We start from the raw sequence: 26,039 nt of genomic DNA on the forward strand, positions 1-26,039 counted from the left end.
ACGAAATGTTGTTAGGTGCCGTTAAGTGCCCCTGTGTATAACAGAACAAAACACTGCCTAGTCCTGCACCATCCTCACAATTGTTGCTATGCTTTAGCCCATTGTGCAGCCACTGTGTCAATCTATCACCTGAGGGTCTTCTTCTCTTTCGCTGACCCTCTACTTTACCAAGCATGATGCCCTTCTCCAGGGATTGGTCCCTCCTGATAACGTGTCCAAAGTACATGAGATGAAGTCTCACCATTCTTGCTTCTGAGGAGCATTCTGGCTATACTTCTTCTAAGACAGATTTGTTCGTTCTTCTGGCAGTCCATGGCATATTCATTATTCTTTGCCAATACCAAAATTCAAAACAAAATATTTTTTCAGAGTAACTGGCTTCCCCAAGCTTGCTAAGAATTGGATGTTAAAGCGGGACTGATACCACTTCTTTGACGTGGTTTCAGTTTTGAGGTCTGCCGGCCTAAGTTTCAGCCTGAAAAGGACTTGCTGCTCTGTCAAACCCAAACCTCCACCCAGGACCACCACCCGAAAAGACCACCCAGGGAACCAGAGGCTCGCCCAGGCAGCTCTTCTGGGACAGAAAGCAGAGCAAGATCTAGGGCCTGAGGGGAAAAAAGTATGGAGCTGCTGCGGTGCATAGCAGTCACACTTCTCTAAGGAAATGGTAGGGTTTTGCTTGAATTCAGTGTTCATTAGAGGAAGAGGAAGAATCCACCTTTGGGGCTTTCTATTCACAGACCACGTAAAGCCCAATGTTTATCTGCAAAGCTCTCCTCCCATCACACCTGCCCCGCCATCGGACTCTGGGTCTCTCTCCTGTTGACCGACGCACCCTTGCTGGCTACCTTTACTTCCCCTGACATTTCCCAGTTGTTATTTTCACTGGGGATTATGACTACAATTGCTGATTTTGGCACAATCAAAAGGAAAAAAATAAAATAAAGAGGATTGTCCAGTTGCTGAAGCTGTGCCAAATGGCTTTGGTGGTGCCAACTCTGCCGAATCTGGGTCCTCAAGCCAGATGACTAAGCAGAGAGGCCAAGATCTCATCACTAGAAATTGCATAATGGTGTTTATCTGGAAACACTGACACCTCATCGTCTTATGTGAAGTGAAGGCCACAGAGACACCTTCTTCCCCAGCGTGACAAGAGGTAGCACTTACACAGACATCATGTTAATGCCTCACAACACGTTGGTGGAAGATCTTCAGATAAGTCCCCAGGGCATTACGTGCCAGGCATAGAATTTGGGGAGAAGAGGGCTGTATGAGCGATGGAGAGCTCAGGATTGCTGGAGGCCTGGAGAGGCCGCAAGGATTCTTTGTCATTACAATCGGGTTCTGTTTCCTGTGCGAATGCTTCCATCCTCCACGCACTGCTCCCTTTCTTAAGGCAGATCAAAGAGCTCGTGCCCAGAGGAAGGGAGGTTCGTTGCCATCAATAAATACGAGACTCAAGAACACAGAACAAACATGACGGCAGAAGAAGATAGACTCACTGGGCGCTAAGGAACGAGTCCATAATCACGAGGTCCTGGTTCAAACACCATGAGAAGTGTCAGACCATCATGTAACTCTCTCCAAGGTCCATGGGAGGCACTCTGGTCTGTTTCTGTAGCCCCACACTAAGCACTCCGAGCACAGCAGGAGAGACTTGAAAGAAACTATCTTGCATGTACCACCAGACTCTCACTCTCCCTCTCTCCTCTCCTCCACCTGCTCTCAGACAGCTTCATGCAGACCTCAAAACCATCTTTTCCTCTTGGAATATGAGTCCCCTCCCTGCCTAATCAAGATCCCACATCATAAATTATCTCCTACCGATAGCCTCTAACCACTAAGCCCAAAGATGAAGAAACTGAAGATTTTTACCAACTTCTGCAGTCTGAATTGATCAAAGCTGCAATCAAGATGCATTGATAATTACTGGTTATTGGAACACAAAAGTTGGAAATAAAGAAAAAGGAACAGTACTTGGAAAATAGGACCTTGGTGATAGAAATGATGCCAGAGATCGCAAGACAGAATGTTCCAAGACGAACAACTTCTTCATTGCAAATACCTTTTTCAACAACATAAATGGCGACTATACAAATGGACCTCACCAGATGGACCACACAGGAATCAAACTGATTACATCTAGAGGCCGGACCAAGATGGCAGGGTAGTCAGATGTTTCCAGTGAACCCTCTTGCAACAAAGACCCCCAAAAGACAAGTGAAATGATTATACTTATGACAAACTAGGAGCCTGAAACATCAAAGGCAAAATTACAGAATGGACTGAGCAGCAGGCGGAGGGAGAGACAGTTCAGAAGCGGAGAGGAGCTGCCAGACCTGAATGGCTGGGAACCCTCAGGCTGCGGTGGGCTGGTGGTAGTGTTCGGCCACAGTTTCGTCAGGGAGAAACGGCCAGACACACAGCCTACTCACACCTCTGGAACCAGAGAACGGCACTCTCAGCAAAAGCTAAGTATTTGCATATGTTTTAATGCATCCCAACCCCCAAGCTGCCTCCAGTGGCTGTCGATTTCCCTGGGCCTGAAATAGGTCCTGCTGTATGTCCAGAGCCTTTCTCCCGGCCTTGGAGAAGGAATAAATTCACAATTGGGGAAAAGACACTTTGCCAGCTTCAGTAAACTGGGGAGCTCAGGAAAGAAGCGGCTCCTATGGAGGCATAAAAGGTCCGTGGACTTTGAATACCTTTCCCCCTGCACGGACCTGTGTGGGCCAATCTCAGGAGAATAGGCCCATATCTGCAGACTGCAACTGTTTCAGCTGTGTGGTGGAAGGTGGGTGTTTGATGTTTGACACCACTTTGCCTATTAAACAGGGTACTCACCTACCCATGTCACCCAGCCACTTGCGATGGGGGTCCAAGGATAACTGGTACCTCCTAGTCCTTACAACCAAAAGCATTGGGTGCCCATGGTCCATCTGCAGAACCCACCCACCTGTGTGCTCTAGGCAACAGGGATGTAATTTCCTCACATACACTCGGGAGACAGTTGTCAGCCCCCTGCCTTGCTCAGAGCATGACCCCCTGCTGTAACCAGATACCAGTACCTACACCAATCATCCCTGCCCCTCTAAGACTGTAGGACAGAGCCTGTACAACACACTTGATGACCAACTTCCTGGACACTTGAGCTGAATCCATACAAGAAAAGTGAATGGACTCCTAGGCCCATATACCTGATAGCAGCTCTAGCCATCTGGTAACAGGATGTTAGAGCTTCAAAGGTGAAAATAATCAAGCCAGCTCATTCATGCAACCTATTTGGGCATATCAAAACAAAGCAAGAAGCTAGGATATAGTAAGCAAACATAAAATAAACAAATACAATAACATAGATGGCTCAGAGACAACAGTCAGTATCAATTCACATAAAGAAGCAGACCATGATCGCTTCAACAAGCTCTCAAAACAAAGAATCAAAGTATCTTCTGGATGAAGGTGTCTTCGTGGGATTACTGGATGCAGAATACAAAAGATTAATATACAGAACTCTTCAAGACATCAAGAACTAGATCAGGAAGGAGATTAGGCAATACACAGAACAAGCCAAGGAACACACAGATAAAGCAGCTGAAGAAATTAAAAAGGTTACTCAAGAACATAATGAAAAATGTCATAAGCTGCAGGAATCCATACAGAGACAGCCATCAGAAATTCAGAAGATTAACAATAAAATTACACAATTAGACAACTCGATAGAAAGTCAGAGGAGCAGACCTGAGCAAATGGAAGGCAAAATTGGTAAGACTGAAGATAAAACACTTGGCATCAACATATTTGAAGAAAAATCAGATAAAAGAATTAAAAAAAATGAAGAAACCCTAAGAATCATGTGGGACTCTATCAAGAGTAATAACCTACAAGTGGCTGGAGTACCAGAACAGGGAGGGATAACAGAAAATAAAGAGAGAATTGTTGAAGATTTGTTGACAGAAAACTTCCCTGATATGGTGAAACACGAGAAGCTATCTATCCAAGATGCTCATCAAACTCCACATAAGGTAGATTTTAAAAGAAAGTCACTAAGACATATTATAATCCAACTTGCCAAAACCAAAGATAAAGAGAGAATTTTAAGAGCAGCTAGGGATAAATGAAAAGTCACTTCCAAAGGAGAGTCAATAAGAATAAGCTCGGCCTACTCAGCAGAAACCATGCAGGCAAGAAGGCAATGAAATGACTTATATAAACCACTGAAGGAAAAAAATTGCCAGCCAAGAATCATATATCAAACAAAACTGTCTCTTAAATATGAAGGCGAAATTAGGACATTCCCAGATAAACAGAATTTTAGGGAATTTGTAAAAACCAAAGCAAAACCACAATAAATACTAAAGGGAGTCCTCTGGTTAGAAAATCAATAATTTCAGATATCAACCCAAGATTAGAACACTGGACAGAGCAACCAAATGTCAACCCAGATAGGGAAATGACAAAAATAAATCAAGATAAAAAAATGCTCAAAACAGGGAAACAGCATTGTCATTATGTAAAAGAAGACAACATTAAAACAATGAAGAAGGACTAAGAAATTTAATCATAGATCTTTCATATGCAGAAGAAGACAAGGTGATATAAAGAAATAAAAGTTAGGTTCAAACTTAGAAAAATAGGGGTAAATATTAAGGCAACCACAAAGGAGACTAACGATCCTACTCATTAAAATAAAACACAAGAAAAAATAGAGACACAGCAGAAACAAATCAACAATGAATAAGAGGAATAGACAATATATCGACTATTCAGCAAAAAAATTAAGTGCGAAAAGAAACTGTAAACAACACACAAAGAAAGACATCAAAACGACAGCACTAAACTCATGTTGTTGTTGTTAGGTGCCGTCGAGTCGGTTCCAACTCATAGCGACCTTATGCATAACAGAACGAAACACTGCCCGGTCCTGTGCCATCCTTACAATCATCCTTATGCTTGAGCTCATTGTTGCAGCCACTGTGTCAATCCACCTCGTTGAGGGTCTTCCTCTTTTCTGCTGACCCTGTACTCTACCAAGCATGATGTCCTTCTCCAGGGACTCATCCCTCCTGACAACATCTCCAAAGTATGTAAGACGCAGTCTCGCCATCCTCGCCTCTAAGGAGCATTCTGGCTGCACTTCTTCCAAGACAGATTTGTTCGTTCTTTTGGCAGTCCACGGTATATTCAATATTCTTCGCCAACACCACAATTCAAAAGCGTCAACTCTTCTTCGGTCTTCCATATTCATTGTCCAGCTTTCACACGCATATGATGTGATTGAAAATACCATGGCTTGGGTCAGGCGCACCTTAGTCTTCAGGGTGACATCTTTGCTCTTCAACACTTTGAAGAGGTCCTTTGCAGCAGATTTGCCCAATGCAATGCATCTTTTGATTTTTTGACTGCTGCTTCCATGGTTGTTGGTTGTAGATCCAAGAAAAATGAAATCCTCGACAACTTCAATCTTTTCTCTGTTTATCATGATGTTGCTCATTGGTCCAGTTGTGAGGATTTTTGTTTTCTTTATGTTGAGGTGCAGTCCATACTGAAGGCTGTGGTCTTTGATCTTCATTAGTAAGTGCTTCAGGTCCTCTTCGCTTTCAACAAGCAAGGTTGTGTCACCTGCATAACGCAGGTTGGTAATGAGTCTTCCTCCAATCCTGATGCCCTGTTCTTCTTCATATAGTCCAGCTTCTCAGATTATTTACTCAGCATACAGATTAAATAGGTATGGTGAAAGAATACAACCCTGATGCACACCTTTCCTGACTTTAAAACAATCAGTGTCCCCTTGTTCTGTCCCAACAACTGCCTCTTGATCTATGTAAAGGTTCCTCATGAGCACGATTAAGTGTTCTGGAATTCCCATTCTTCGAAATGTTATCCGTACTTTGTTATGATCCACACAGTCGAATGTCTTTGCATAGTCAATAAGACACAGTAAGCTTCCTTCTAGTATTCTCTGCTTTCAGCCAGAATCCATCTGACATCAGCAATGATATCCCTGGTTCCACATCCTCTTCTGAAACCAGCCTGAAGTTCTGGCAGTTCCCTGTCAATATACTGCTGCAGCCGCTTTTGAATGATCTTCAGCAAAATTCTGCTTGCGTGTGATGTTAATGATATTGTTCTATAATTTCCACATTCGGTTGGATCACCTTCCTTGGGAATAGGCATAAATATGGATCTCTTCCAGTCAGTTGGCCAGGAAGCTGTCTTCCATATTTCTTGCCATAGACAAGTGAGCATCTCCAGTGCTGCATCTGTTTGTTAAAACATATCAGTTGATATTCCATCAATTCCTGGAGCCTTGTTTTTCGCCAATGCCTTCAGAGCAGCTTGGACTTCCTCCTTCAGTACCATCAGTTCCTGATCATATGCCACCTCTTGAAATGGTTGAATATCGACTAATTCTATTTGGTATAATGGCTCTGTATTCCTTCCATCTTCTTCTGATGCTTCCTGCGTCGTTTAATATTTTCCCCATGGAACCCTTCACTACTGCAACTTGAGGATTGAATTTTTTCTTCAGTTCTTTCAGCTTGAGAAACGCCAAGAGTGTTCTTCCCTTTTGGTTTTCCATCTCCAGCCCTTTGAACATGTCATTATAATACTTGGTCTTCTCGAGAGGCCCTCTGAAATCTTCTGTTCAGTTCTTTTACTTCAACAATTCTTCCTTTTGCTTTATCTGCTCGATGCTCAAGAGCAAGATTCAGAGTCTCCTCTGACATCCATCTTGGTCTTTTCTTTCTTTCCTGTCTTTTCAGTGATGTCTTGCTTTCTTCATGGATGATATTCTTGATGTCATTCCACAACTCGTCTGGTCTTTGGTCACTAGCGTTCAATGTGTCAAATCTGTTCTTCAGATGGTCTCTAAATTCAGGTGGGATATACTCAAGGTCATGTTTTGGCTCTTGTGGACTTGCTCTGATTTTCTCCAGTTTCAGCTTGAACTCGCATATGAACAATTGATGGTCTGTTCCACAGTCAGCCCCTGGCGCTGTTCTGAATGATGATATCGAGCTTTTCCATCGTCTCTTTCCACAGATGTAGTCAATTTGATTTCTGTGTGTCCCATCTGGCAAGGTCCATGTGTACGGTTGCTGTTTATGTTGATGAAAGAAGGTATTTGCAACGAAGAAGTCGTTGGTCTTGCAAAATTCTATCATTCGATCTCCCTCATTGTTTCTATCACCAAGGCCATATTTTCCAACTACTGATCCTTCTTCTTTGTTTTCAACTTTCACATTCCAATCACCAGTAATTATCAATGCATCTTGAGTGCATGTTCAATCAATTTCAGACTGCAGCAGCTGATAAAAATCTTCTATTTCTTCATCTTTGGCCTAGTGGTTGGTGCGTAAATTTGAATAATAGTCGTAACTAACTGGTCTTCCTTGTAGGCGTACGGATATTATCCTGTCACTGACAACACTGTACTTCAGGATAGATCTTGAAATGGTCTTTTTGACGAGAAATGCACCACCATTCCTCGTCAAGCTGTCATTCCCAGCATAGTAGACTATATGATTGTCCGATTCACAATGGCCAATACTAGTCCATTTCAGCTCACTAATGCCTAGGATATCGATGTTTATGCGTTCCATTTCATTTTTGACAATTTCCAATTTTCCTAGATTCATACTTCGTACATTCCAGGTTCCGATTATTAATGGAAGTTTGCAGCTGTTTCTTCTCATTTTGAGTCATGCCACATCAGCAAATGAAGGTCCCAAAAGCTTTACTCCATCCACGTCATTAAGGTCGACTCTACTTTGAGGAGGCAGCTCTTCCCCAGTCATCTTTTGAGCGCCTTCCAACCTGGTGTACTCATCTTCCAGCACTATATCAGACAATGTTCTGCTGCTATTCATAAAGTTTTCACTGGCTAATGCTTTTCAGAAGTAGACTGCCGGGTCCCTCTTCCTAGTCTGTCTTAGTCTGCAACTCAGCTGAAACCTGTCCTCCATGGGTGACGCTGCTGGTATCTGAATACCGGTGGCATAGCTTCCAGCATCACAGCAACACACAAGCCCCCATAGTATGACAAACTGACAGACACATGGGGGACTAAACTCATACCTATCCATAATCACACTGAATGTAAAGGGACTAAATGCATCAATAAAGAGACAGAGAGGCAGAATGGATTAAAAAACACAATCTGTCTATATGCTGCCTACAAGAGACACACCTTAGACTTAGAGACACAAAGAAATTAAAACTCAAAAGATAGAAAAAATATGTATCAAGCAAATTACAGTCAAAAGACAGCAGGAGTGGCAATAGTAATTTCTGACAAAATAGACTTTACAGTGAAATTCACCACAAAGGATAAGGAAGGACACTATATAATGATTAAAGGCACAATATACCAGGAGGATATAACCATGTTAAATACTTATGCACACAGTAACAGGGCTGCAAGATACATAAAACAAACTCTAACGGCATTAAAAAGTGAGATAGACACCTCCACAATTATAGTAGGAGACTTTAACACATCACTTTCGGTGAAGGACAGAACATCCAGAAAGAAGCTCAATAAAGACACAGAAGATCTAAATGCCACAATCAACCAACTTGACCTCATAGACATATACACAACACTACACCCAACAACAACCAAGTATACTTTCTTTTCTAGTACACATGGAACATTCTCTAGAATAGACCACATATTAGGTCATAAAGCAAGTATTAGCTGAATCCAAAACAATGAGATACTACAAAGCATCTTCTCTGACTATAAGGCCGTAAATGTGGAAATCAATAACAGAAAATGCAGGAAAAAGTAATCAAGCACATGGAAACTGAACAATACCCTGCTCAAAAACGACTGGGTTATAGAAGACATCAAGGATAGAATCAAGAAACTCATAGACTCCAATGAGAATGAAAACACTTCCTATCTGAACCTTTGGGACACACTGAAAGCAGCGCTCAGAGGTCAATTTATATCAATAAATGCACATATAGAAAAAGAAGAAACAGCCAAAATCAAAGAATTTTCCCTACAACTTGAACAAATAGAAAGAGAGCAACAAAAGAAACCCTCAGGCACTAGAAGAAAGCAAGTAACAAAAATTAGAGTAGAATTAAATGAAACAGAGAACAGAACACAATTGAAAGGGCTGGTTCTTTGAAAAATTAACAAAATTGATAAAACATTGGCCAGACTGACAAAAGAAAAACAGGAGAGGAAGCAAATAACGTGAATAAGAAATGAGATGGGTGATATTACAACAGACCCAACAGAAATTAAAAGAATCATGTCAGATTACTACAAAAAATTGTACTCTAACAAATTTGAAAACCTAGAAAAAATGGATGAATTTCTAGAAACACACTACCTAGCTAAACTAACACAAACAGAGGTAGAACAACTAAATAAACCCATAACAAAAGATGGGATTGAAAAAGTAATTAAAAAAACTCCCAATTAAAAAAAGCCCTAACCTGGATGACTTCACTGCAGAGTTCTACCAAACTGTCAGAAGAGTGTTAACACCACTACTACTAAAGGTATTTCAGAGCATAGAAAAGGACGAAATACTCCCAAACTTATTCTGTGAAGTCAGCATATCCCCGATATCAAAACCAGGTAAAAAAAAAAAAAAAATTACAGACCTGTAACCCTCATGAACTTAGATGCAAAAATCCCCAACAAAATTCTACTCAAAAGAGTTCAACAACATATCAAAAAAATAATTCACCATGACCACATGGGATTCACACCAGGTATGCAGAGATGGTTGAACATTAGAAAAACACTTAATGTAATCCATTATATAAATAAAAAAAGACCAGAACCACATAATCTTATCAAATGATGCAGAAAAGGCATTTGGCAAAGTTGAACACCCATTCATGATAAAGAAAAACTCTCAGCAAAACAGGAACAGAAGGAAAATTCCTCAACATAATAAAGGACATTTATACAAAACCAACAGCCAACATCATCCTAAATGGAGAGAGTCTGAAAGCATTCTCCTTGAGTTCAGGAATCAGAGCAGGATCCTCTTTATCACCACTCTTACTCAACATTGTGCTGAAAGTCCTAGCCAGAGCAATTAGACTAGATAAAGAAATAAAGAGCATCGAAATTGGCAAAGGAGAAGTCAAAGTATCTCCGCAGATAACATGACCTTATACACAGAAAACCCTGAAGAACCCTCAAGAAAACTACTGAAACTAATAGGAGAGTTCAGCAGAGTATCAGGATACAAGATAAACATACAAAAATCAGTTGGATTCCTCTACACCAACAAAAAGAACACCGAAGAGGAAATCACCAAATCAATACCATTTACAGTAGCCCCCGGGAAGATAAAATACTTAGGAATAAATCTTACCAGAGATAAAAAGACCTATACAAAGAAAACTACAAGACACTACTTCAAGAAACCAAAAGAGATCTACATAAGTGGAAAAACATACCTTGCTCATGGATAGGAGCAGTTAGCATTGTAAAAATGTCTATTCTACCAAAAGCCACCTATAGACACAATGCAATTCCAACCCAAATTCCAACAACATTTTTTAATGAGATGGAGAAACAAATCACCAACTTCACATGAAGGGAAAGAGGCCCCAGATAAGTAAAGCATTACTGAAAAAGAAGAACAAAGTGGGAGGCCTAACTCTACCTGATTTTAGAACCTGTTATACTGCCACAGTAGTCAAAACAGCCTGGTACTGGTACAACAACAGATACATAGACCAATGGAACAGAATTGAGAATCCAGATATAAATCCATCCACATATGAGCAGTTGATATTTGACAATGTCCCCAAATCAGTTAAATGGGGAAAATACAGTCTGTTTAACAAATGGTGCTGAGATAACTGGATATCCATCTGCAAAAAACTGAAACAAGACCTACCTCACACCATGCACAAAAACCAACTCAAAATGGATCAAAGACCAAAATATAAAATCTAAAACAATAAAGACCATGGGGAAAAAAAATAGGGACAATACTACGAGCACTAATACATGGCATAAACCATATACAAAACATTACTAACAGTGCAGAAGAAAAACCAGATAACCGGGAGCTCCTAAAAATCAAACACCTATGCTCATCCAAAGGCTTCACCAGAAGAGTAAAAAAAAAAAGACTAGGAAAAAGTTTTTAGCTAGGATATTTCCGATCAGCGTCTGATCTCTAAAATCTACATGATACTGCAAAAACTCAACTACAAAAAGACAAATAACCCAATTAAAAAATGGGTAAAGGATTTGAACAGGCACTTCACTAAAGAAGACATTCAGGTAGCTGGCTAACACATACATGAGGAAATGCTCACGATCATTAGCCGTTAGAGAAACACGAAATGCAAATCAAAACTACGATGAGATTCCATCTCACTCCAACAAGGCTGGCATTAATCCAAAAAACACAAAATAATAAATGTTGGAGAGGTTGTGGAGAGTCTGGAACACGTATACACTGCTGGTGGGAATGTAAAATGGTACAACCACTTTGAAAATCAATTTGGCGCTTCCTTAAAAAGCTAGAAATAGAACTAACATATAATCCAGCAATCCCACTCCTAGAGAAATAAAAGCCTTTACACGAACAGATACATGCACACCCATGTTCATCACAGCACTGTTTACAACAGCTAAATGATGGAAGCAACCAAGTGCCCATCAACAGATGAATGGATAAATAAATTATGGTATATTCACACAAGGGAATACTGTGCATTGATAAAGAACAATGATTTATTTGTGAAACATTTCATAACATGGAGGAATCTGGAAGGCATTATGCTGAGTGAAATTAGTTGCAAAAGGACAAATATTGTATGAGACCACTATTATAAGAAATCGAAAAATAGTTTAAACAGAGAAGAAAATATTCTTTGACGGTTACGAGAGCGGGGAGGGAGGGAGGGAGCAGGGTTTTCACTTATTCAATATTAGGTAAGAGCTATTTTATGTGAAGAGAAAGAACACACAACACAAGAGAGGTCAGCACAACTGGACTAAACCAAAAGCAAAGATGTTTCCTGAATAAACTGAATGTTTTGAAGGCCAGCATAGCAGGGGTGCGGATTTGGGGGCCATAGTTTCAGGGAACATCTAAGTCAACTGGGATAATAAAATCTATTAAGAAAACATTCAGTATCCCACTTTGGAGAGTGGCATCTGGGGTCTTAAATGCTAGCAAGCAGCCTTCTAAGATCTATCAACTGGTCTCAACCCACCTGCAGCAAAGGAGAATGAAGAACACCAAAGACACAAGGTAATTATGAGCCCAAGAGACAGAAAGGGCCATATAAACCAAGACCAGAGGGACAAGATGGTGCCCAGCTACAACCGATGACTGCCCTGACAGGGAGCTCAACAGAGAACCCTTGAGGCAGCAGGAGAGCAGTGGGATGCAGATCTCAAATTCTTATAAAAAGACCAGACTTAATGGTCTGACAGAGACTACAATGACCCTGGAGGTCATGGTCCGCAGGCCTTCTGTTAGCCCAAAACAAGAAACATTCCGAAAGCCAACTCTTCAGACTGGGATTGGACTGGACTATGGGATAGAAAATGGTACTGGTGAGGAGTGGGCTTCTTGGATCAAGTAGACACATGAGACTACGTGGGCCACTCCTGTTTGGAGAGGAGATGAGAGTGCAGAGGGGTTCAGAAGCTGGCCAAATGGACATGAAAACAGAGTGTGGAAGGAAGGAGTGTGCTGCCTCATTAGGGGGAGAGCAACTAGGAGTATATTGCAAGGTGTATTTAAGTTTTTGTATGAGAGAATGACTTGGTTTGTAAACTTTCACTTAAAACATGATAAAAATTAAAAAAAAAATTGACAATATCCGTGTAAAGAGATGATGGAGAAGCTCAATATCATCAGTGAGAACAAGGCCAGGGCCAATTGTGGAACAGACCATCAATTGCTCATATACTAGTTTAAGGTGAAGCTGAAGAAAATTAAAACAAACGCATAAGAACCAATATATGACCTTGAGTATATCCCACCTGAATTTAGAGACCATTTGAAGAACAGATCTTGACGCAGTGAACACTAATGACTGAAGATCAGAGTTATGGGATGACATCAAGGACATCGTACATGAAGAAAGCAAAAGCTCATTAAAAAGACAGGAAAGAAAGAAAAGACCAAGATGGAGAAGAGAAGAGACTCCAAAACTTGCTCTTGAACATAAAGTAGCTAAAGTGAATGGAAGGAATGATGAAGTAAAAGAATTGAACAGAAGATTTCAAAGGGTGGCTCAAGAAGACGAAGTATAATGAAATGTGCAAAGACCTGGAGTTAGAAAACCAAAAAAAAAAAAAAAAAGAACACACTAGGCATTTCTCAAGCTGAAAAAGCAGAAGAAAAAATTCAAATGTCAAACTGCAATTTTGAAGGTTTCTATGGGCAAAATGTTAAATGATCCAGGAATTATCGAAAGAAGATGGAAGAAATACAGAGAATCACTCTACCAAAGAAATTGGTTGACGTTCAACCATTTTAGGAGGTAGCATATGATCAAGAACTGATGGTATTGAAGGAAGAAGTCCAAGTTGCACTGAAGGCACTGGAGAAAAACAAGGCTCCAGGAATTGAAATAATACCAATTGAGATGTTTCAACAAATGGATGAAGCACTGAAGTACTCACTTGTCTGTGTCAAGACATTAGAAAGACAGGAGGTGGGGCCAAGATGGCAGAGTAGTCAGATGCTTCCGGTGATCCCTCTTACAACAACAACAACAAAAAAATTAGACTCCAAAAAAGAAGTAAATCAATTATACATATGACAAGCTAGGAACCCTGAGCATCAAAGGCAAAGTTAAGAAATCAGACTGAGTGATGGGGGAGGGAGAGGCGGTGCAGAAGCAGCAAGGAGTTGCTAAGCCCGTGGCAGCACCTCACCCGATTCCTTGGCGCACCTGTGGCAGGGCTGATAGTAGTTTTTGGGGACACAGTCGCTTCAGCGAAAGAAGGCAAGCAAAGTTGAGGGCCCTTGACCCTGTAGCATGTCTGTACTGGGGCAGGCCGTGGCATTTAGGACGCAGCAGCTTCAGTGAAAGAAGGCAAGTATGGGACGCAGCCCTGACCCCCTGGGGCAATTGCAGTGGGGATCCAGCCAGCGCAAACAGGCTACACATGCCTCTGGAATCAGAGATAAAACAGAGCACAAGATAAGCGATTTTGTCTAATTTACTGCAAGGATCTAATAGCTACTCCTTTTCAAAGAATTCTCTCCTACCTACGTGATCCCTCCTCCCTTTTCCCCAGCCAGCTTCATTAACATTTGATTTCCCTGGGCCTGCGATAGGTCCTGCTGTGCTCCCTGAGCCATTCTCCAGGCCTTGGAGAAGGAAGAAATTAACAAACAGGGGAAAATACTCTTCTGACTCCCCTAATCTGGAAACTCAGAGCAGGAGCAGCTCCAGTCCAGGCACAAGCGGTCCACAGACATTGTCTTTCACCCCTGCATGGATCCAGGTGGCTCCACTACACCAGATACAAAAACCAAACCCAGTGCCGTTGAGTCGACTCTGACTCATAGCAACCCTACAGGATAGAGGAGAACTGCCCCATAGAGTTTCCAAGGAGTGCCTGGCAGATTTGAACTGCCAACCCTTTGGTTAGCAGCCATAGCACTTAACCACTACACCACCAGCGTTTCCCACTACACCAGACAGGATCTGGCTATTATATTTCAAGGGCCAATCTGTTTGAGGCCTGACTGTAACTGTTTCAGCTGTGTGGTGGAGAGGCAGGTTTTGGATGTTTGATACTGCTATGCCTATTAAACAAGGCCTTCACGTACCCACAGCAGGAGCCTGAGGACTGGAGGCTCCAACCACACCACCTAGCCATCTGCGAAAGGGCTCCAAGGATAAGCGGTGCCTACCAGTCCTTACAGGTAAAAGCACCGGGTGCCTATGGTACGGCTGCGGAGCCCACCCACCAGGACGTGCTAGAGAACAGGTATGTGCCTTCCTCACAGACACTTGGAGGAAGATTTTCAGCCCCTTGCCTTCCTCAGAGTGTGATCCCCTGCTGCTACCAGAAACCTGCACATACAAAAATCACCACTGCTCTTCTAAGATAGTAGGTGAGAGCCTATACCACACATTAGGTGACCGACTATCAGGACCCCTGAGCTGAATCTATACACGAATAGCGAATGGACTTCTAGGCTCATATACCTGGTAACAGCTCTAGCCATCTGGTAATAGGACATTACTGCTTCAAAGGCTCCAATAATCAAGTCAGCTCAATCTAGCAGCCTATTTGGGCATATCAAAACAAACAAAGCAATAAGCTAGGACACAGTAAGCAAACATAAAGTAAACTAATACAATAACATACACATAGCATACCATGATCACTTCAACAAGCTCTCAAAACAAAGATTCAAGGGATCTTCTGGATGAAGGTGCCTTCCTGGAATTACAAGATAAGGAATACAAAAGATTAATATACAGGACTCTTTAAGACATCAGGAACAAGAGCAGGAAAGAGATCAGGAAAATACAGAACAAGCCAAGGAACACAGAGATAAAGCAGCTGAGGAAATTAAAAAGATTATTCAAGAACTAATGAAAAATTTAATAAGCCGCAAGAATCCACAGAGAGACAGGAATCAGAAATTCAGAAGATTAACAACAAAATTACAGAATTAGACAACTCAACAGAAAGTCAGAGAAGCAGAACTGAGGAAGTGGAAGGCAGAATTAGTAAGACTGAAGATAAAACACTTGGCAACAATATATTTGAAGAAAAGTCAGATAAAAGAATTTTAAAAAATGAAGAAATGCTGAGTATCATGTGGGACTCTACAAAAAAGAGTAACTTGGCAAGTGATTGCAATACCAGAACAGGGAGGGAAAACAGAAAATACAGAGAGAATTCTTGACAACGTGTTGGAAGAAAACTTCCCTGGCATTGTGAAAGATGAAAGGATATCTATCCAAGATGCTCATCGAACCTCATACGAGGCAGATCCCAAAAGAAAGTCACCAAGACATACTATGATCAAAGTTGCTAAAATCAAAGATAAACAGAAAATTTTAAGAGAGGCCAGGGATAAGTGAAAAGCTACCTACAAAGGAGAATCAATAAGTTCAGACTGCTTGGCAGAAACCATGCAGGCAAGAAGGCGATGGGATGACATATATATAAAGCATTGAGGGAGAAAAACTGCCAGCCAAGAATCATATATCCAGCAAAACTGTCTCTCAAATATGAAGGCGAAATTAAGACATTTCCAGATAAACAGAAGCTTACAGAATGTGCAAAAACCAAATCAAAAGTACAAAAAATACTAAAGGGAATTCTCTGGTTAGAAAATCAGTAATATCAGGTATAAAATCAATGCTAGAACACTGGACAGAACACCCAGATATCAACCCAGATAGGGAAATCACAAAAATAAATCAAGATTTAAAAAAAAAAAAAGCTCAAAACAGAGAATCAGTGACATCACTATGTAAAAGATGACAACATTAAATAAATAAGGAGGGGCTAAATAAAGCAGGCATAGATCTTCCAAATGGAGAGGAAATCAAGGTGATATAGGGAGATACAAGTTAGGTTTAAACTCAGAAAAATAGGGGTAAATGTGAAGGTAACCACAAAAAAGACTAACAATCCTACATATCAAAATAAAAAACAAGAAAAACATAAAGACTCAGCAAAAACAAAATCAACTACAGTGAAAAAGAGGAACACAATTTACAAAGAAAAACTACTCAGCACAAAAAAATCAGTGGAAAAATGAAACTGTCAACAACACACAAAAAAAGGCATCAAAATGACAGCACTAAACTCATACCTATCTATAATCACGCTGAATGTAAATGGGCTAAACGCACCAATAGACAGTTGCAGAATGGATAATAAAACACGATCTGTCTATATGCTGCCTACAAGAGACACACCTTACACTTAAAAATACAAACTAAAACTCAAAGGATGAAAAAAGTGTATCAAGCAATTAAAAAAGAGGAGGAGTGGCTATACTAATTTCTGACAAAACAGACTTCCAACTTAAATCTTTCACAAAGGATAAGGAAGGACTCTATATAATGATTAAAGGGACAATATACCAGGAGGATATTACCATATTAAATATTTATGCATCCACTGACAGGGCTTCAAGATACATAAAACAAACTCTAACAACACTGAAAAGTGAGACAGATAGCTCCACAATACTAGTAGAAGACTTCAATACACCACTTTCAGTGAAGGGCAGAACATCCAGAAAGAAGCTCATTAAAGACACGGAAGACCTAAATGCCACAATTAACCAACTTGACCTCACAGACATATACACAACACTACACCCAACAGCATTCAAGTATACTTTCTTTTCCAAAGCACATGGAACATTCTCTAGAATAGACCACATATTAGGCCATAAAGCAAGCCTTAACAGAATCCAAAACATCAAAATATTACAAAGCATCTTCTCTGACCATAAAACCATAAAACTAGAAGTCAATAACAGAAAAATCAGGGAAAAGAAATCAAATACATGGAAATTGAACAACACTTTGCTCTAAAACAACTGGATTACAGAACATATCAAGGACGCAATAAAGAAATTCATAGAATCCAATGAGAATGAAAACACTTCCTATCAGAACCTTTGGGACACAGTGAAAGCAGTGCTCAGAGGTGAATTTATATCAGTAAATGCACACATACAAAAAGAAGAAAGGGCCAAAATCAAAGAATTATCCCTACAGCTTGAACAAATACAGAGCAACAGAAGAAACCTTCAGGCAACAGAAGAAACCTTCAGGCACCAGAAGAAAGCAAATAATAAAAATTAGAGCAGGAATTAAATGAAATAGAGAATAGAAAAACAATTGAAAGAGTTAAAAAGACCAAAAGCCGGTTCTTTGAAAAGATTAACAAAATCCATAAACCACTGGCCAGACTGACAAAATAAAAACAGGAGACGAAGCAAATAAACCAAAGAAGAAATGAGATGGGCAATATCAGAACTGAATTTAAAAGAATCATAACAGAGTACTATGAAAAGTTGTACTCCAACAAATTTGAAAAACTAGAGGAAATGGACAAATTTCTAGAAACACACTACCTACCTACACTAGCACAAACAGAGGCAGAACAACTAAATAAACCCATAACAAAAGAAAAGATTGAAAAATTAATTTAAAAAAACTTCCAAAAAGAGAAGCCCTGGCCCTGATGGCTTCACTGGAGAATTCTACCTAACTTTCAGAGAAGACTTAATACCACTACTACTAAAGGTATTTCAGAGCATAGGAAAGGATGGAATACTCCCAAACTCATGCTATGAAGCCAGCATAACCCTGATACTAAAACCAGGTGAAGACTCCACAAAAAGAGAAAATTACAGACCAATATCCCTCATGAACTTAGATGGAAAAATCCTCATAAAATGCTAGCCAATAGAATTCAACAACATACCAAAAAAATAATTCACCAAGTGGGATTCATACCAGGTATGCAGGGATGGTTCAACATCAGAAAAACAATCAATGTAGCCAGCACATAAATAAAACAAAAGACAAGAACCACATAATCTTATCAACTGATGCAGAAAAGGCATTTGACAAAGTTCAACACCCATTCATGATAAAAACACTCAGCAAAATAGGAATAGAAGAAAATTTCCTCAACATAATAAAGGGCATTTACACAAAGCCAACAGCCAACATCACCCTAAATGGAGAGAGCCTGAAAGCATTTCCCTTGAGAATAGGAACCAGACAAGGATGCCCTTTATCACCACTTTTATTACACATTGTGCTAGAGGTCCTAGCCAGAGCTATTAAGAAAAAAAAAAGAGCTATTAGGCTAGATAAAGAAATAAAGGACATCCAAATTGGCAAAGAAGTCAAAGTATCTCTGTTTGCAGACGACATGATCTTACACATAGAAAACTCTAAAGAATCCTCAATAAAACTACTGAAACTAATACAAGAGTTTAGCAGAGTATTAGGATACAAGATAAACATACGTAATCAGTTGGATTCCTCTACACCAACAAAGAGCATCAAACAGGAAATCACCAAATCAATACCACTTACAATAGCCCCTAAGAAGACAAAATACTTAGGAATAAATCTAACCAGAGACGTAAAAGACCTATACAAAGAAAACTACAAGACGCTACAACAAGAAACGAAAAGAGACCTACATAAGTGGAAAAACATAACTTGCTCGTGGATAGGAAAATTCAACACTGTAAAAATGTCTATTATGCCCAAAGCAATCTATAGATACAATGCAATCCCGATCCAAATACCAGTGAAATTTTTTAAATGAGATGGAGAAACAAATCACCAACTTCATATGGAAGGGAAAGAGGCCTCGGATAACCAAAGCATTACTGAAAAAGAACAAAGTGGGAGGCCTCAAACTACCTGATTTTAGACCATATTATATTACCACAGTAGTACCGGTACAACAACAGATACCAGTGGAACAGAATTGAGAATCCAGACATAAATCCATCCACGTATGAGCAGTTGATATTTGACAAAGGCCCAAAGTCTGTTAAATGGGGAAAAGACAGTCTCTTTAACAAACAGTGCTGGCATAACTGGATATCCATTTGCAAAAAAAATGAAACAAGACCCATACCTCACACCATACACAAAAACCAATTCAAAATGGATCAAAGACCTAAATATAAAATCTAAAACTATAAAGATCATGGAAGAAAAACAGGGATGACACTAGGAGCCCTAATACATAGCATAAGTGGTATACAAAACACTAGTAGAAATGTACAAACATCAGAAGAGAAATTAGACAACTGGGAGCTCCTAAAAATCAAACACCTATGCTCATCCAAAGACTTTACCAAAAGAGTAAAAAGATTACCTACAGACTGGGAAAAAGTTTTTAGCTAGGACATTTCTGATCAGCGTCTGATTTCTAAAATCTACATGATACTGCAAAAACTCAACTACAAAAAGAGAGATAACCCAACTAAAAAATGGGCAATGGATATGAATAGGCACCTCACTAAAGAAAACATTCAGGTAGCTAACAGATACATGAGGAAATGCTCATGATCATTAGCCATCAGAGAAATGCAAATGAAAACTACAATGAGATTCCATCTCACTCCAACAAGGCTGGCATTAATCCAAAAAACACAAAATAATAAATGTTGGAGAGGCTGTGGAGAGACTGGAACACCTATACGCTGCTGCTGGGAATGTAAAATGGTACAATCACTTTGGAACTCAATTTGGGGCTTCCTTAAAAAACTAGAAATAGAACTACCATACAATCCAGCAATCCCACTTCTTGGAATATATCCTAGAGAAATAAGAGCCTTTATACACACAGATATATACACACCCATATACACTGCAGCACTCTTTATATTAGCAAAAAGATGGAAGCAACCAAGGTGCCCATCAACGGATGAACAGATAAATTATGGTATATTCACACAATGGAATACTATGCACTGATAAAGAACAGCGATGCATCTGTGAAACGTTTCATAATATGAAGGAATCTGAAAGGCATTATGCTGAGTGAAATTCATCAGTTGCAAAAGGCAAATATTGTATGAGACCACTATTACAAGACCTCAAGAAATAGTTTAAACAGAGAAGAACATATTCTTTGATGGTTACAAGACGGGGGAGGGAGGGAGGGAGAGAGGGATTCACCAGTTAAGAGAGTAGAGAAGAACTAATTTAGGTGAAGGGAAAGACAACACACAATACACGAGAGGTCAGCACAACTGGACTAAACCAAAAGCAAAGAAGTTTCTGGAATAAACTGAACACTTCGAAGGCCAGCGTACCAGAGGTGGGGGTTTGGAGACCATGGTTTCAGGGGATATCTAGGTCAATTGGCATAATAAATTCTATTAAGAAAACATTCGGCACCCCATTTTGGAGAGTGGCATCTGGGGTCTTAACTGCTGGCAAGCAGCCATCTAAGATGCATCAATTGGTCTCAACCCACATGGAGCAAAAGAGAATGAAGAACACCAAAGACACAGGGTAATTATGATCCTAAGAGACAGAAAGGGCCACATAAATCAGAGACTACATCAGCCTGAGACTAGAAGAACTAGATGGTGCCCAGCTACAACTGATGACTGCCATGACAGGGAACACAACAGAGAACCCCTGAAGGAGCAGAACTGTAGGATGCAGACCTCAAATTCTCATAAAAAGACCAGACTTAATGGTCTGACTGAGACTTGAAGGACCCTGTAGGTCACGGTCCCCAGGCCTTCTGTTAGCCAAAGACATGAACCACTCCCAAAGCCAACTCTTCAGACAGAGCTTGGACTGGACTATAAGGTAGAAAATGATACTGGAAAAGAGTGAGCTTCTTGGATCAAGTAGACACATGAGACTATGTGGTCAGCTCCTCTCTGGAGAGGAGATGCGAAGGCTGAGGTGGACAGAAGCTAGCTGAACGGACACGGAAATACTGGGTGGGGAGAAGGAGTGTGATGTCTCACTAGGGGGAGAGCAACTACGAGTATACAGTAAGGTGCATATAAGTTTTTGTATGAGAGACTGACTTGGGTTTGTAAACTTTCACTTAAAGTATAATAAAAGTTAAAAAAAAAATTAGGAAGACAGCTACCTGGTCAACTTACTGGAAGAGATCCATATTTATGCCTATTTCAAAGAAAGATGATCCAAGAGAATGCAGGGATTATTGAACAGTATCATCAATATCACATGCAAGCAAAATTTTGCTTGCGATAATTCAAAGACAGTTGCAGCAGTACATTGACAGGGAACTGACAGAAATTCAAGCCAGATTCAGAAGAGGATACAGAATGAGGGATATCATTGTTTATGACAGATGGATCTTGGCTAAAAGCAGAGAATATCAGAAAAATGTTTACTATGGTTTATTGACTATGCAAAGGCATTCCACTGTGTGGATCACAACAAATCATGGATAACATTGGGAAGAATGGGAATTTCAGAACACTTAATTGTGCTCATGCCGTACCAGTACATAGACCAAGAGGCAGTTGTTCGAATAGAACAAGGGGATACTGAGTGGTTTAAAATCAGGAGTAGTGTGTGTCAGGGTTGTACCCTTTCACCATACTTATTCAAAATTTGTATGCTGATCAAACAATCCAAGAAGCCAGGCTATATGAAGAAGAACATGGCTTCAGGATTGGAGGAAGACTCATTAACAACCTGTGCTGCCGAGATGACACAACCTTGCTTGCAGAAAGTAAAGAGGGCTTCAAGCACTTACTGATGATCAAAGACTACAGCCTCCAGTATGGATTACACCTCAACATAAAAAACAAAACAAAGATCCTTACAACTGGACCAATAAGCAACATCATGATTAAGGGAGAAAGTATTGAAATTGTCAAGGATTTCATTTTACTTGGATCCATGATCAATGCCCACGGAAGCGGCAGTCAAGAAATCAAATGATGTATTGCACTGGACCAATCTGCTGCAAAAGGCCTCTTTAGGGTGTTGAAAAGCAGAGATGTCACTTTGAAGATTACGGTGTGCCAGACCCAAGCGATGGTATTTATGATTACATCGTATGCATGTGAGAGCTGGGCAATGAATAAGGAAGACGGAAGAAGAATTGATGCCTTTGAATAACGATGTTGGCAAAGTGTTCCAGAGAGCCTAGAAGCAGTGACGCCCCAGTAGCAATGAGCACACCCATACCCAGACCTTGGTTTCTAAACACCATTTTCCACTAAAAGGAGCCAGGATTCCTGGGAGAAGAGCTTGACTCACAGACTGGAGCATTCTGTAGTGCCAGAAAGTGAGGAAAAGATAGAAAACAAAAACAAATAACAGGGCTGCTCAAAGGAGCCAGGAGCCAACTTGAAGGAGCTCCCAAAGGCTCAAGCTGGGGCAATCTGAGCAACAAAATAAATCATGATAAGGTTTCAGGGGACATCTAGGTCAACTGGCATAATAAAATCTATTACGAAAAGATTCTGCATCCCACTTCGGTGAGTGGCGTCTAGCATGTGGCATTCTAAGATGCCATCAATTGGTCTCAACCTACATGGAGCAAAGGAGAATGAAGAACACCAAAGTCACAAGGTAATTATGAGCCCAAGAGACAGAAAGGACCACGTAAATCAGACTACATCAGCCTGAGACCAGAAGAACTAGATGGTGTCCAGCTGCAACCGATGACTGTCCTGACAGGGAACACAACAGAGAAGCCCTGAGGGAACAAGACAGCAGTGAGATGCAGACCTCAAATTCTCATAAAGAGCCAGACTTAATGGTCTGACTGAGACTAGAAGGTCCCCAGAGGTCATGGTCCCCAGACCTTCTGTTAGCCCCAAGACAGGAACCATTCCCAAAGCCAACTCTCTAGAGAGGGATTGGACTGGACTATAAAACAGAAAAAGGTATTGGTGAGGAGAGAGCTTTTTGGATCAAGGAGACAGATGAGACTGCGTGGGCAGCTCCTGTCTGGAGGGGAGATGTGAAGGCCGATGGGTACAGAAGCTGGCTGAATGAACACGGAAATACAGGGTGGAGAGAAGGAGTGTGCTGTCTCATTACGGGCAGAGCACCTAGGGGTATATAGCAAGGTATATAAAAATTTTTGTATGAGAGGCTGACTTGATTTGTAAACTTTTACTTAAAGCACAATAAAAATCTTTAAAAATGCATTTAAAAAAATCATGATAGCACTGGATTACAATCCATCAGAGTGAAATAAATATTCACAGTGACATCAGTAAAGATTTTAGAAAATCCCAGACCAGGTCTGGCTGCTGCTCTTTGAGGTGGCCTCCTGAGGATGTGACTGTGGACAAGGTTCCTTAGCTGTGTGTGTTCTGCACAATGGGGGTGACAGCCCCGCTGCACCAGGGTGACACTGCCTTCGAAGTCCCAGGCAGCTGAGGGTGTCCCACTGTGACTGGTCATCACTCCCACCACCACCCATGACGGGCCCAAGAGAGCAACCTCACTGTCCTGCACATCTGCTACGCTCCGTCCTGTTTCTGCTGTTGAACCCACCGACCTGGGACACTGCAGCAGCTCCTTGCACACATCTGGCTAACCGTGTTAAGGGGAAGAGGGGCCTTGTCCCAGACCTGCAGGTGCCACTGAAGCCAGTGACGTCACACAGGGATGAAGCACACGACCTCTCAGGGAAGCCAGGACATGCGCTGAGGCTGTACTCGCAGTGCTGGGCCCGCAAGACGTGAGGCTGAAATCAAGGAAAACACCTATCAGGATCCATGCTATGGGGTGTGCTTCATGACCATGTGCCACTCCTGCTCCAAAATGACCTGGGGGAGGGGCTGGGTTTCCTTCAAGGTGGCGGTGGTGACCACCAGGTGTCTGCTCTGCTTAAAACACCTACATGTGGACCCTGATCCTCGATTCCATGCGGGCTCGTGCGGGGTTTGGTCAGTGCTGGAACTGAGCTCTGCCCGTCCTAGCACTGGGAGATGGCAGATAACAACTCAAAGGCCCTGCCCCGCGGGGCTGACATTCTAGGGAGGAGGGCAGATACAGACAAGCTAGCACACAAGTAAGATGGAGCAGGCCCACAGGCCCAGAAGCCGGTGAGCTGTGGGGTGGGCTCAGCCATTACACACAAGGGCCTGGAGGTCCCACCTGGAGAAAGAAGCACAAGGCTCCTAGGGAAGGTGTCCAGTGGCCAGCAAGGAGGACTCAGTGTTAAGGTACATACCTCACAAACACATCGCTACATCCTGTCTGCAGTCAGCCCTCCAAGTGCCCAAAGACACTCCAATGTGTCAAGGATAACACCAGTGGGATGGAGTGTCCCTGGTGGTGGAAATGGTGAATGTTTGGCCACTAACTGGCAGGTTAGAGGTTCCAGTTGACCCAGAGGCACTTCAGAAGAAAGGCCTGCCAATTCACTTCCGGAAAACCAGCCACCGCAAACCCTGTGGAGCACAGTTCTACTCTGATGCTTGGGGTTGACTTGACGGCAACTGGTTAATTTAGGTTTTTTTAAACCAAATGAAAAGGCAGCAGCGCTCTGCCTTGTGAAAGGCACATAGATGGAAGGCTCAGGCAACATGCCCATAATCAATGCAGAGGCATAGGATTCCTGGTAAGGGGAGGGCACACGTTACCAAGAGGGGATTTGCTGTGTGTACTCAGTAACCATTTTTTTTTTTACTCAGTAACCATTTACGGTACTCAACTGCATCGTACATGTGCTCAGTGAATCCACAGGCAAAAGCAGCTACTATAACAGCCACAGAGCATGGCTTCCATGTTTTAGGTTTCTGTTTTAAAAAGAAACTGCCCAACAGCCACTGCTCCAGGTCATCCTAACAACGCCTCTCCCTGTTACTCGCAGGGGCAGAAGTTAGGCTCACCGAGGCTGGCTCCTCCTGCACCCACAATGGGGTACTGGAGGTGAGAAATGCCAGGGGCACACAGCAGGCTCTGGAGATTCCAGGCCAGCCCGCGGGCACAGACGGGGTCTGATCACACCAGAAGCCCTTCTCTGGCCTCCAGGCTGCCCTCACAACCCAGGACACCTACGACTCCTGACGTGGACTTCCAGCCTCCAAAACTCTGAGAAAACAAATGTCTGTTCTTTCAAGCCACCCATGTGTGGTATATTTCGTTACAATAGCACTAGGTAACTAAGATGCATAATGTATCAAAATGTTCAGGATGCAGCTAAAGCAGTGCCTAGAGGAAAACTGACAGCGTGTGTGTCTGTGCCTGTATATAGATCTAAGAATGTAAAAGGTATGGAAGTATATAACCAGGTGGTTCATGTGGCAGGGTTGAGAGTGGAGATGGTGACAAAAATCAGATGGAAAAAGACTATGCTAAAAAAACAAACTGCCCACGTAGAGTTATAGTGCAGCTACAGCTCACGTGTGTAGTTACAGTGTGTTATATGCAGAGCTAACGCTCATGTGTGTAGTTACAGTATGTTATATGTGGAGCTACAGCTCATGTGTGCAGTTGCACTGTGTTACTTGTAGCGCTACAGCTCATATGCGTAGTTACACTGTTACACGTAGAGCTACAGTTCATGTGTGTAGTTATAGTGTGTT

At 41.5% G+C, this 26,039-nt stretch overlaps 1 protein-coding gene and 1 long non-coding RNA gene across 4 annotated transcripts in view; both read right to left on the minus strand.

The window, feature by feature from the left end:
* The window catches only part of LMF1 (lipase maturation factor 1), a 101,776-nt gene that overhangs the window by 45,275 nt on the left and 30,462 nt on the right, over positions 1-26,039 (minus strand). Inside the window, exon 3 of one of the 3 annotated variants that reach the window (XM_023557560.2) lies at positions 24,078-24,193. The exons of the other annotated variants lie outside the window; for them this stretch is intronic. Within the exon in view, the coding sequence (XP_023413328.2) occupies positions 24,078-24,193 (116 nt within the window). The remainder of the gene's footprint in view (positions 1-24,077; positions 24,194-26,039) is intronic. 3 annotated transcript variants of the gene reach the window in all.
* LOC135232947 (uncharacterized) lies at positions 13,858-16,357 on the minus strand. The gene is made up of 3 exons (XR_010323587.1): positions 15,355-16,357; positions 15,181-15,261; positions 13,858-14,134 (listed from the first exon to the last, which is right to left on the minus strand). It is a non-coding gene; the product is annotated as an uncharacterized LOC135232947 (long non-coding RNA).

This window comes from Loxodonta africana, chromosome 12, assembly GCF_030014295.1.
Source record: "Loxodonta africana isolate mLoxAfr1 chromosome 12, mLoxAfr1.hap2, whole genome shotgun sequence".
In the NCBI taxonomy this organism is placed as follows: Eukaryota; Metazoa; Chordata; class Mammalia; order Proboscidea; family Elephantidae; genus Loxodonta; species Loxodonta africana.